The sequence below is a fragment of the Myotis brandtii genome, unplaced genomic scaffold, assembly GCF_000412655.1.
Source record: "Myotis brandtii unplaced genomic scaffold, ASM41265v1 scaffold1617, whole genome shotgun sequence".
NCBI lineage: Eukaryota > Metazoa > Chordata > Mammalia > Chiroptera > Vespertilionidae > Myotis > Myotis brandtii.
In genome coordinates this window covers 85,893-98,024 of record NW_005355909.1, presented here as the reverse complement: position 1 = coordinate 98,024, position 12,132 = coordinate 85,893, and the positions used below count along the sequence as shown (strand labels likewise).

At 49.7% G+C, this 12,132-nt stretch overlaps 1 protein-coding gene across 3 annotated transcripts in view; it reads left to right on the top strand.

The window, feature by feature from the left end:
• Nucleotides 1-12,132, top strand: part of ETS1 (v-ets avian erythroblastosis virus E26 oncogene homolog 1) — a 138,218-nt gene that overhangs the window by 88,526 nt on the left and 37,560 nt on the right. The window contains exon 2 of one of the 3 annotated variants that reach the window (XM_014536441.1): nucleotides 5,201-5,302. The exons of the other annotated variants lie outside the window; for them this stretch is intronic. Within the exon in view, the coding sequence (XP_014391927.1) occupies nucleotides 5,201-5,302 (102 nt within the window). The remainder of the gene's footprint in view (nucleotides 1-5,200; nucleotides 5,303-12,132) is intronic. 3 annotated transcript variants of the gene reach the window in all.

The window sequence follows — 12,132 nt, the reverse complement described above, 5'->3', positions numbered from 1 at the left end:
CACAAGAAGGCAGGAGGCCATGCAGCAGATGACTGCCTGGAGGGCACACTCCTGTGTCCCCACGCCTGCTTCCCTGGCCCTGGCCGGCTCCTTTTCAGTTTGGTGTCTGTCAGAGGCTTGTGTGGCCACTGCGGGCCCTGTTCAGTGAGGATTAAGAATATAAGTAGCACAGTCGGGAAGGATTAAAATTGTCCCCCCAACTTTATGAAGGAACTGTCCAAAGGGGCTGAAATAAAGGGGAGACAGATCTTCCCCGAGACACGAGGCACAAAGTCCTGCATTTCAGCTCTCGGCCCCTATGATACTCCACAGAAGTGGGGAGGAGGAACTTGCCCAGGGAAAAGCTCTTCCGTAGTGCCCTACCCATGTGTAATCAATGGCCCTGTGAGACTGCTGTTTCAGGGGCCACAGAGTTGATATCCATCTACTGCTGAGTCCCCTGACATCCCCTCCTTCCTTTGAACTCTGTGGAGAAAGGTCTTCACGGCTTTGGGCTGGGCTGAGCAGTGGTTACTGTTCTGACCTCCCGTCTTCACAGTGGCTGCATTTTAGCAGCAGCCCAGCTAACGACTTGGCTGAAGAGATCCTGTAGACGAAGAAGAAACCATGTGAGAAAAGGGAGCCTATTCCTAAGCAGGCCGTGTTCCTGGTGACCTCATCTTCCTCCCAGCTCGAGTCCAGTTGGAGCTGTGTGTACAGGGCAGACTTCCAGTTCCTCCTGTCTGGGACCCACAGTGGCAGATATAAATAGACCAAGACTTCGTCTGCGACCATTGTTCTCTAAGCGCCCATTGTTTCTGGGAGCAGAGTGGCTGTAGCAGTTGAGTGTTAGGCATGCTCTCTCTCTCCTCTTGCTCCCTCCTCCCTCAGTGTCTCTCTCTCTCTCTCTCTCTCTCTCTCTCTCTCTCTCTCTCTCTCTCACACACACACACACTGTACAGAGATCTGAATCCCAGCTCTGCTGTTCTCCTCAACTGTCCTGTGAGAAACTTGAGGGAAGAATAGGTTCCACGACGGGTAGACCAGCTGGCTCCAGTGAAGCTTCTGCCCAAATCTCTCTGTGATGTATTTGTGGCCAAGACGAGGCTGTGTGGATCCAATGATAGTCAAGCCAGGAGGATTTGTAACTGGTTGAGCAGCTGTACCCAAAGGGTCTTGATTAACGTTGGTGTCTGAATGATGCATGGTCTCTGGTATTACCTTATGGGGCTCAGAGCTTGGTCATTGCCTCTTTAACGTTTTTGTCAGGGGCTCTGATAAGAGAAGGATGCCAGAAGCTTACTTAGTAAGTGGCAGATGGTGCAAAGCTCATAGGACGAAGACAGATTCATGATATAAAAATGACCTCTACATGTGGAAACATGGGTCAGAACAAGGTGAAGTTTAATACAGATAAATGTAAAGCTCTACTTGAGGTTAATAGGATTCTGGTGGTGCCGACATGGCTCATTGGCAGCGCCTGAGCAGGGGCCTGGCGTGCATGGTGCATGGGTGGCTTTTGGGGAGTGGCTGTTAGAAAAGTGAGTGTTCGTCTGCACCAACAGAAGTGGATGGAGCAGGATGGCTGCCCCCCCCCTCGCTCCCCCCACCCCCCGTGTCCCCATATCATTCCTGGGAAGGGTGGGGTTCACTTAGGATGCTCAGAGACTCTTCTTAGGAACATAGGCTTACAGGATTGCTTAGGGGTGGGGGAATGGCCCAAACCATGCCATCATGAAGGAATCAAGGGATTTTTTAACACCTGGACAGAAGTGATAACAGAGGGATCAGTGAAAAAGGGTGAAAAGCTGGTAGATGAGGAAAGATTAAAGTTGTACCACGCGGATTCCACCAGTGGAACTCGGCCCAATGGCTAGAACTCATAAGAAGGCAGATTTGAACTCAGTGTGTGTCATTTAACAATAAGTACTGCCGTCCACCAGGGACATTCAGTGGCCGGAAGAGCAGGCAGCGACTGAACATGTTAAGTGAGGAGTTGTGAGGAGAGACCTCGACAGGCCTTTCCGGAGGGTGTGGCGGTTGTGTCCCAGGTCCTGCCCTGCCTGGATTGTCATTACTCACTAGCAGGGAGTCCTTTGTGGACTTGGAAAGCTCCGGTGGGAGATGTTTGACGAGTGTGTTGGTCTGTTGGGATTTGTCCCTGTGCTGGGAAAACGGGCTCCTCTGTTCTTACTTTTCATTGTGGTTTCCCCGGGTTGAAATCAGACAGTTGCCCTGTGCGAATGTGTGCGAGCGCGCGCTTCCTTCTCTCCCAGATTTATTTATTAAAAGGAAACACATCTGCATGAGAAGCCTCAGAACACAGGAAGAATGTCCACTTTGTTTTTCTTGCCGCAGCACCGAGACATGGGGTTCAGTTTCCTCCGAGGCGTTTTGAAGACTGGCTTTCATCTCCAACAAGGCTCTTTCCCATTGGAAAAAAAAAATGGCCCTTTTTTGCTTTAAAAAATTATTTGTATAGTGTATAAATAAATAAGAAAGTCGAGAGAGAATTTCCCTTCCAAAGTGATGGGAAAATGCTACTTTCTGAACACACCATTCACTGGGAGTAGGTTGCTGGCTCTACCAAGTCCCCTGTGTCCCTTTATTCTGGTTTGAAATGGTCTGATAGTCACTTCCCCTGCCATTTCCTTTCTTTCCCCGTTTGCTGCTTTGCCATCCCTCCTTCTCTGGTCCTCACCCAGCCCTTCCCACCGTTGCCTCTCCCAGCTCCTACCTGCCGCCAGTGGACCCAGCCCATCACCACCTCCCTCCTTGCGCTTGACCTTGTCCTTCTGCTTTTCCCGGGCAGCCTTCAGCGACGGGAGCCACTCTGAAGAGGCCTGTCTCTGTGTTTGTTTCCTGCGTGGGAGGGAGAGGCAGGCCTTGAGAAAACAGTTCAAAAGTGCAGAAAAACGTTGCCTCTTCCAGCCCAAATAAACGGGCTCTACTCCATTTGTTTGCCCACATTTTCCCTCGCCCTCCGCCTTGCCCAGCTCAGCCTGCCTGGTGACGCTCAGGAGCCCCCACCATGCCTGTCTTGGCCCTGGACCAAGTGCCCATGCAGCCGGTGCTGGGTCCTATGTGGGGTGGAGCCCTGAGCTCGGGTGTCGCAGCTGCTGTCAGCAGAGAGTCCTGGGATTGAGGTGCTTCCCTTCTCCAGAGAGAACCTTCTCTGTAGTGAACATGACGGAGACAATGAAAAGAAATATTCCTGTGTTCATTGTGAGGATTAAACTAAATACCCGTGAAAATGCCAAAGCCTACTATATAGTAGGTGCTCAATAAATTGTTGGTGACTGGGACTTGTTTCTGCTCCCCTGCTTTGAACTCTGCCAGCAGGTGTGGGTAGGAAACTCCTGGTTTCCTGTCTGAGGGTCTGGGTGGCTGATCTTGGTTAAACCACTGAAGTTACCTGTGTGCGCCTCAGGTTTCCTGTCTGAGGGTCTGGGTGGCTGATCTTGGTTACCTGTGTGCGCCTCAATATCTTCACGTCTGTGATGAAGACAGTCCCCAAACCTGGTTGTTGTTCAGGATCATATGAGAATATGGGAGAAAATATTTTCTAAAACAGAAAGTTCTACTCAGACAGCAGGACTGAAAACTATAGCTGGGAATCCAGTGAAATGAAAAGGAATCTGGTTCCCCCAGTCACCCGCATCACCCATTGCGGGATCTCGGGGAGCGAGGCCTCAGACCTGCCATGCGAACCAGTGGAAGGGGGCGCTTGGATAACGGCAAGATGTCAGATGTGTCCCGTGCTCTTCTTGCGTGGGGTATCCTGTGCCGTGCTGGCAGCAAAAGCCTTTGACCTTGAGAGTGTTGTAGTCGCAGGCGGGCAGGAGCTTGCCCTCCCTCCGAGGCGTAGGATCTGGAAAGGACCAATCGCATGCCCGTGGCTCTCTGCCAAGCGCTGGTGGACAGGGCCCAGGCCTCGCTTTCCTCTGAGTAACCTGCAGGCCCGGCTCTGTGTTGTCATCACACTGCTCTGGGATGCCCGGTGTGGAGGGGGTCAACGGTGATCACCCATGCAGCCATGGTTGGAACCATGGGAAGCGCTCTGTAGAGGGCTCTGCATGATCATTTCAGAACTGCAGCTTTTAAAGTGCTCTGTTGAGGTGGGCCTCACATGCGGGAATCCTAATCTCAGTAGTTAAAACCTCCTTTTAAATTGTGAGAGGTTATTCATTTAAGGGCACCCGAATGACTGGGGTACAAGGGCAGCTTGGGTCTTGGCAGTTCCAGGCCTAGAGAGAAAAGGTTGGAGTACAACACTGTGGTTTTGTTTTGGGTCATATTCAGTCTGCGATGGCACTCTTAGTAAGTTTTAAAAACCCAAAGGATCTCAGGCCCATTGGATCCTGTAGCTGTGAGGTGTTTTCATGGCAGAACACATATGTTAGATAATTATTGCGACAGAACAATTTCCCCTTTAGCAGAACAGAGGATGCAGAATAGATAAGAAATTAGTTTGTTCTGTTAAAACAAAGACCCAGATTCAGGGGATGTCAATTTCCACTTATGTCTCAGGATCTCCTTTTTTCTTTTTCTTTTCATTTTCTCAGTTGTACCTGGGGAAATGGCCAGATTCCTTCTTTTTGCTCTAAGCATTGTGAAATAAAATCTTATGGGGGTTTTTAAAAAATCTTCATGTTTTACAAGATGTGTTTCAGTTCAGTTCATCACCAGCAATTTATTGAGCACCTACTATGTATTAGGCTTTGGCATTTTCACAAGCATTTAATTGAACCCTCACTGTGGGGCAGGTACAGAATCCTAGAGGACAGCATGCCCCGTCTTGCCGATCTCTGAGACCCATCTCCTGCACCTTCCCAGCCGGGGCCGCTAGGGAACTCACATGGTGAGGAGTCCTTCTGGCAGGGTCATCCATTCATTCAAATGTTTCCTCTTTCGGGCCGTTCGCTCCGTGGTGAGGGTGGGAGGTTTGAACTGTTCTAAGGAAAGAACCAGAAAGTGTAGCTGCAGGACCCAGGGGGCAGTTGTGCTTTCTGGCTCCGCTCCTGGAACGGAAGAGCCTCGCTGGGTCCTCCCCGAACACCTGGGATTGATTTGGGCTTCGCTCTGACTTTGAAACATTTGCTGAGGTGGAGGATGGTGAAGGGGGTAGGAAAGAAATAAATCCAGTGATTAAAAATAGCTTTTGCATGTCAGGTGCCTGAACGAATTTGGGAACATGCCTGCAATCCCTTTTGTCTGGCAGGTCTGAACCCCGGCGCTGCCGAATTACAACCGCTTTCATTTGTTTTTCCTGCTCCCCGACCATGTAATGGTCAAGGGCTCATTGGAACCATGTGTGAGCCTGGTGAGTCACCAGATCCTCAGGACTTCAGTGGGAATAATGTGTTAAAACGCCTTTTGGGGGCTGGGGCGGGGGTGGGGGGGTGAAGGGAAAAAGGGAGAGGACTGAAGTCACTTCCTACAGATGTTGAGCGCCCAGCCTGTCTGCAGGCGTCTTTCCCAGGCCTGGCTGCAGGGCCGAGGCCGGCCTCCCGGGGCAGCTAGAAGCCTGCTTTGCCTTCCGGAGGGCCACGTCCTTTGTCCTGGGACAGCTTCCCACTGAGTAGAGGCATTTGTCTCCGAGTTGACAGGTTGTACCCAAGCAGCCTGCGTTCCCCAGGGACAGTGTGCAGGTAGCAGAACCCAGACGGTGTGATGGGAGACAGGCTTGCGCTTTCCGTGTCAGTTCCCTAGAGGGTGAACTGGGGATTTTCTGTGCAGCTTCTTTCTCTTTCTTTGGTGTCATTTCCTATGAGCTGGTGAGGTCCAGGGGGTGGGGTATTAAGAGAAGGGCAGCCCTACCCGGGTTGGGTCAGTGAATAGAGCACCGGCCTGCAGACTGAAGGGTCCCCGGTTTGATTACGGTCAAGGGCATGCACCTTGGTTGCAGGCTTGACCTGGGAGGCAACCAATCAATGTATCTCTCTCACATTGATGTTTCTCTCTGTCTCTCCCCCTCCCTTCCACTCTCTCTAAAAATCAATGCAAAAATATCCTCAGGGTGAGGATTAAAAAAGAAAGAAAGAAAGAAAAGGGAAGAAGCCCAGGTGCATGTGTCCCTGACTGATAGGAGTCTCTTTGGGGGCTCATGGTGTCCCATTATTTGGGGTCACGATGGACTGTTTGGTTGGCCCATCGAGGGCACTGAGCCATTTTTTGCTTAGGTCTTGCCTGAGCCAAGAGTCCCGCTTGTCCCTCATCGCTCTGTCACATCATTAAGTTTATGAAACAGAGCTGAGGGGCTGAGGAGGGCCACGCCTTCCCTCCTTTGCATTAACCTCAGCCAGAAGCATTTGGATTGCGCTAGCTCCCTCCGCTGCCAACTCTGCCCGCCACATTCCCGGGGCCTGAAACAGGATTTGGGATCAGGATGGAGGAGAAAGAGGACCCTTTTCTGGTCCTTTCATTCCTAGTTCCAACCCCGTTGAACAGGCAAGAGAGACTCTTGCAGAGAGTCCCTTCACATCCTTCTGAGATGGTAGTGTTTTCACTGGGAAGGCCTCTTACAGACCAGTGCCAACTGCCCAGGGCAGTCCGCGCCGGAGTCAGTCAGCAGTCACTGGCCACAGCCCCTGTTCTGTTTCTATTGATCTGAATGAGTAAAGGCATCCTCTCTCCTCCACCGGGACTTGTTCTAGGCTGTTTGGCACCCGCCTTGGGGTACTTGCCAGAATCCCAGCCTTTTTGCACACTCCTGGTGAAAGCCAAGGTTCCTGGGGACCGTGAGGGAGAATGATCCCTGGGGCCTCCTGCTTATAGGACGTGGGTGTCAAAGGCAGCACTCACTCTCCTCCCTTGAAATCCTCTCTCTCTCTCTCTCTCATCCGACTTCTCCACTTTCCAGATCACGGTAGGGTCGCTTCCCGTGTGGGCCTGCGTATGCGATATAGAGCTAGATGTCAGCGCCGTGGAGAGGAGTCCAAAGCCTTCTTTTCTTTTTCCACGAGTTTATCTGCCTCTCCTAAGCTATCCCATGATGACCCTCCTGTATCTCAGAGATATCCGCCCCCCCGCCACCACAATTAAATATCTGTAGGTGAAATGATGTGTTGTCTGGGATTGGCTTCACAGGTCTTCAGTGTGTGTGTGTGTGTGTGTGGAGGAGATAAAATAAAAACTGTTAGGGTTGATCGATTTTGGGTAGAGATTCATTGTATTCTTCTCTCCACTTTGGTATGTGTTTGAGAATTGTCATAATGAAAAATTTGAAACCCTATGCGGGATGTAGACACTCCCTGTCCACAGACCTCTTTTTAGCAGGGCGCCGAGTGGCTCACCCAGCGTGATCACATTAGTGGCAACAGCAAGATAAGAACCTATGGCTTTTGACCAGCAAACCAAGTCAAGCCCAGTGCCCGTCCCAGCAGGTGCCTCTTCCTTGTCGTCAGAATCCTGCCTTTCCATCTGTGACAGGTGCTCTTTTATCCTCCCTCATGAACAAGCTTTCCTCTTGGTTTCCTTTCTCTTTAAGAAACACATTTCAGTGAGACTATGTAACTAACTCACTTTCTAGTATGTGCACGGCTGCCCATGGGGGTGACTTGGGGTGACCACGGACAGGGAAGGAGCCAGGTGGGTGTGTCACCTGTGTCTCTTTGTAGGGAAGGCTCATTACCCTCAGTCCCAAGAGGGGAAAAGGTTACAGATGATTCTGCATGGCTTTTATTTATGTCTTTATGGGATCAGCCACGTGAAATTCTGGCTTTCTTCAATCCAGGAGCGGTTTTAAGTTCTTAATTATTTCCTCAAATGTATTTAATTTTCAAATAAGAACTGAAGGTCCTGTGTTTTTTTTTTCTCTCAGCTGTAAACATTTTAGCCTGTTTGGATCTCGGGTCGATTCCTATTTGCAGCAGCAGTGGGAGAGTAGAAGAACATTGGACCTAAGAGTTGAAAGATTGGGTTCCAGCCTGGCCTGGACCCTCCCAGCCCTGGGACTTGAGGCCAAGTTCTTAAACTCTTAGGATCTTGGTTCCCTCGTCTATGAAATGGAATCTTGTAATGAATACCTTCTCAGGCCCCTCGGAAGTTTCAGGTTGTGAGGGTATGCGGCGTAGTGTACGGGAAGGGTCTTGGTGGACTTAAAGCAGTTTTCAGAGGGAAGGAATATGATTTATGCTTGGCTTTTCTTTCATGCTGCCATTGCTTGGACAATCCCCAGCAGGCACCACTAATATCGCCATGGCCATCGCGAGGGTTTGGCCAGCCCAGTGGTTGCCTAAGACTGAAACGCTGAAACGTGCACCCGGTCCTTAGCTGTGTCCCTCAGGGCCTCACCCTCATCCCAGATGCTCCAGTCCTTCCTGCCACTTACTTGAGGATGGAGAGAGGAGGACCATCTCAGGTCAAGAAGGCCAGATGTCTTGAACCTCTCCCAGGACAAACCCCACTGCGGGCTCAGATTCTGTGCAACCCTGTTGCTCTGTGAGCCGCTCAGCGTTGAGAAGTCACATGGAACGCCCCTGACATTGAACAGCCCTGCACTTTGAGTTACATACAAGTGAATTGAAACCTTGTTCTACATGTGAGCTAAAACATCCACCGGGCGTATAGGCTTTTGTTCAGGGTGAGGCCACAGTGAAAAATAAGCAGATGTTTCCCTGCATTGAAAAGGCCACGGGCTCATTATACGCCTACGGATTCAAGGAACGCTACCTGCTCGTTTCCGCCTCCACACTGCAGCCTCGCTAAGGCTAAGGCGGCGGGGCCTGTATTTATGCACTAGCTGTGGTACAACTCCTCTCAGAAACTTAGGGTGATTCTTGTAAACACTAACTCCTATTTAGGGTCCTGAAGCGTGATGTCAGTAAGAAGTCTGATATACTTGTAATGTATATATGTTCCCAGGTTCTAGTGCACTGTGCTGGTTGGAATCCCCCTGTATTGACGTAGTCAGGTGTTCAGCATTTTGAGACATTTTGAGACAGATGTGTTATGTGAACTGAAGCTATCACCATGACCGTGATGAGCACAAAGGCAGTTTTCATTCTTGTCCATAAAATGCAATTAGTTGATTTCTGTGGAGGCATTGACTGAGTTCTCGGCGCTGCTCCTTCAGTGAGAAATACTTAGTACCTGATGCAAAAGGATTATAATTAGACCTGAGAGCGAGTGTGGTGAGAATAGCGATGCCTGCTTGGGCTGCCCCGTGTCAGGTCCTCCACCTGCGTGATGACTTCATTACTGTGGCTGTTCCCTGTAACTGATGGACCCGCCACAGTCATAAACTCGCAACTTAGAGGGAATTTTTGCGTTCACATTTTGCATGAGAAGAGTTTAATATTTACGTCACTATCCACTATTGAATGTGATTATTCATCATATTTAAAGGCAGTGTCACTGCTACTGAAAAAGACAATCCCTTAGAGAAGATGTTTGATTTAAAAAGAAACACACACACACACCCTGCGTTCACATTTTGCATGAGAAGAGTTTAATATTTACATCAGTATCCACTGTTGAATGTGATTATTCATCATTATTTAAAGGCAGTGTCACTGCTACTGAAAAAGAAAATCCCTTATAGAGGATGTTTGATTTTTAAAAAAAACAACAACATCAAAATTCCACCCTTTATAAAAATGGTGGATAAAGCTCTGACTCCCCTGTCTGAATCCGTTGGGTCCCAGGGCCATGATATGCCCTCTCCTGAGCTCAAGTCCAAAGGCAGGTGTCCCAGATGTGCGGGGGCGGCTTCCATCACTGGGCTGGGAGCACTTTAACAGGAGATCCAGCGCTTTGAGCCTCAACCGGGGGCAGAGCCGTGGGCACCGTGCAGCTGCGGCCGCCCACATGTGGGCCAGGCTTTACAGCTGGCATTGAGGTGGACAGGCAGAAGTCATTCCAGCTGCTTCCCTCACAGAGAACAAGTGAGACTTGGAGAGGCCGGCTCCCCGACAGGAAGCAAAAACCTACACGGAGAGTTGTGAGCCCAGAGGTCCTGTCCAGAGCCTGCTGCCGGGGTAGGCGGAGCTACAGGGAGCAGGGCTCCAGGAAACCGCTTCCTCAGGCTTTCTGCTGTCCTTGGCCTTCACATGGCCCTGGCATCAGGCTGCCCACGCTGCCCTGTGAGGAAGTGCCTGGGCCTCCTGGCCAGCCTCCTCCTTCAGGTCCCGTTTGCAGCAGAAGCCTGGCTGGTCCCTTTGGCCTGGCCTGTATTTTCCACATGTGTTGTCCTGGCCAATTTCCGCCATCAGCAAAGTCCTTTTCATCGCGTCATCAATCTAACGGAGGGAACAAACGCACAACCCACAACCCACACAGTCGAAGTTCACGGATTTGTGTTGGACGGGAGGGAAGGGAAGGAAAGTTGATTCACATTCAGAAAACACGGTGTTCGCTGGACATTCGTTGACGGACTTGCGTGTCTCGCCCCTGTGCTAGGAGTCAGGGAGGCTGCCCTTGTCCCTTCTCTCAGATGACATGCTCTCGGGTTAAATAGTCTCTTTTTCTAAAGCAAAACCGACTGCTCTAAGCGGAGACATTTCTGGACCTGCCACTTAGCTGTTCTAGGGCGTGTGGAGCAGGGACAAAGGGAGAGCCCTGATGTGTTTCTTAGTGACTCATTTGATGATGACACCATTGTTTGAAGGGTTGAATGTTACATAATCAACACTGTATCCCCTCCCCCTCTCCTCCCCCCCTCTAACAATCTGGGATTTTCCATCATTTTGTCAACCTTCCTGCAGGCATGTTGATTTTTCCACTAGATTTTTTTGGGCATGTCCCAGGGCAACCCAAACTCTCCACTCCCCAGATCTTCAGATCCCCGCTCCCTGGAGGGCCTGGGAGCAGCTGAGTGAAGCTGCTGTGCCTCCAGGGCAGATGGACTCTGAGCTGTGTCCTGACAGCCTGGCTCAAACCTCAAAGCTCAAAGCACAAAGCAGGCAGAGGGAAGGTGCTGGCTGCCCTTCTTTCTTGTAATGCAGTTCCCTTCACTTGGACGTTCAAAAGCAACATGTCGCCTCCTTTTTTTCAAAGGTCGCCCATTGTCATCATTTCCCTCCTATGTTTCCATGTCATTCAGCCAAGAACACATTGCGTGTGGCCATGGAAGTTTTTGACTCGCCAGGGTTTAGAGATGGCTAGTTGAGGAACCTCTACTGTGGCCATGCCCGGGACTCAGCCCTTTGGTAAGCCAGTCTCCTAGGATACCCTGGAGACACAGGCTGAAAAAGAGGATTTTGGAAGTTAGTGCAATAAAGTGGGTCACTGAAGGTCACAGGATGGCCAGGAGGAATTCTCGTGACATTTCTTTGCTTATTAACTTTTTTGGGGAAATTGTGCTTGAGGTCGATTCAGGAGGTTGTAGACTCGAGCCATATTATGTGTCCTTGCTGTGAACATGGTCGGCAAGTACAAGAAGGATTGAACATTGAAGAGAGAAAGATGTATGTGGGTACAGAAAAGGGCGACACACTTGTGAATCTGCAGATTTTGACACATCGTTCTTCCCTCCTACCTGCATACATCAGCTTTACAGCTGTTACCTCCTATATGCACTGCAACTTTGTTTGCTTACCCTATCTGCCTTGCTACCGTCCCAGTCAAAGCCACCATCATCTCTCACCACAGCTAATAACTTTAACAAGTCTACCCACATCCATTTATAGTTACCTCCTGCACAGAGCAGCTAAGGTGTCTTCTTTATATTTTCCATTTTCTAAATGTGGTGAAATAAACATAACAAAATTTGCCACCTTCATCATTTTTAAGTGGACAGTTATGTGGACTGTTGTGCACCCATCACCACCATCCATCTCAGGAGCTCTTTGCATCTTGTAAAACTGAAACTGTCCCCATTACACAGCAGCTCCCTGTTCTCTCCCTCCAGGCCCTGGCACCCACCACTCTACCTTCTCTCTCTATGGATTTGACTCTTCTAAGTCATTCATATCATTAGTCTTTTGTGACTGGTTTATTTCACTTAACATAATGTGAAGGTTCATCCATGTTCTGTATGTCAGAATTTCCTTCCTTTTTAAGGAAGGAAATAGTACTGTATTGTATGAATAGTATTGCATTGTGTGCATATACTACATTTTGCTTATCTATTTATCTGTTGGTGAACACTTGGGTTACCTCCACATTTTGTATAATGTGAATAATGCTGCAGTGAACGCAAGAGTACACATA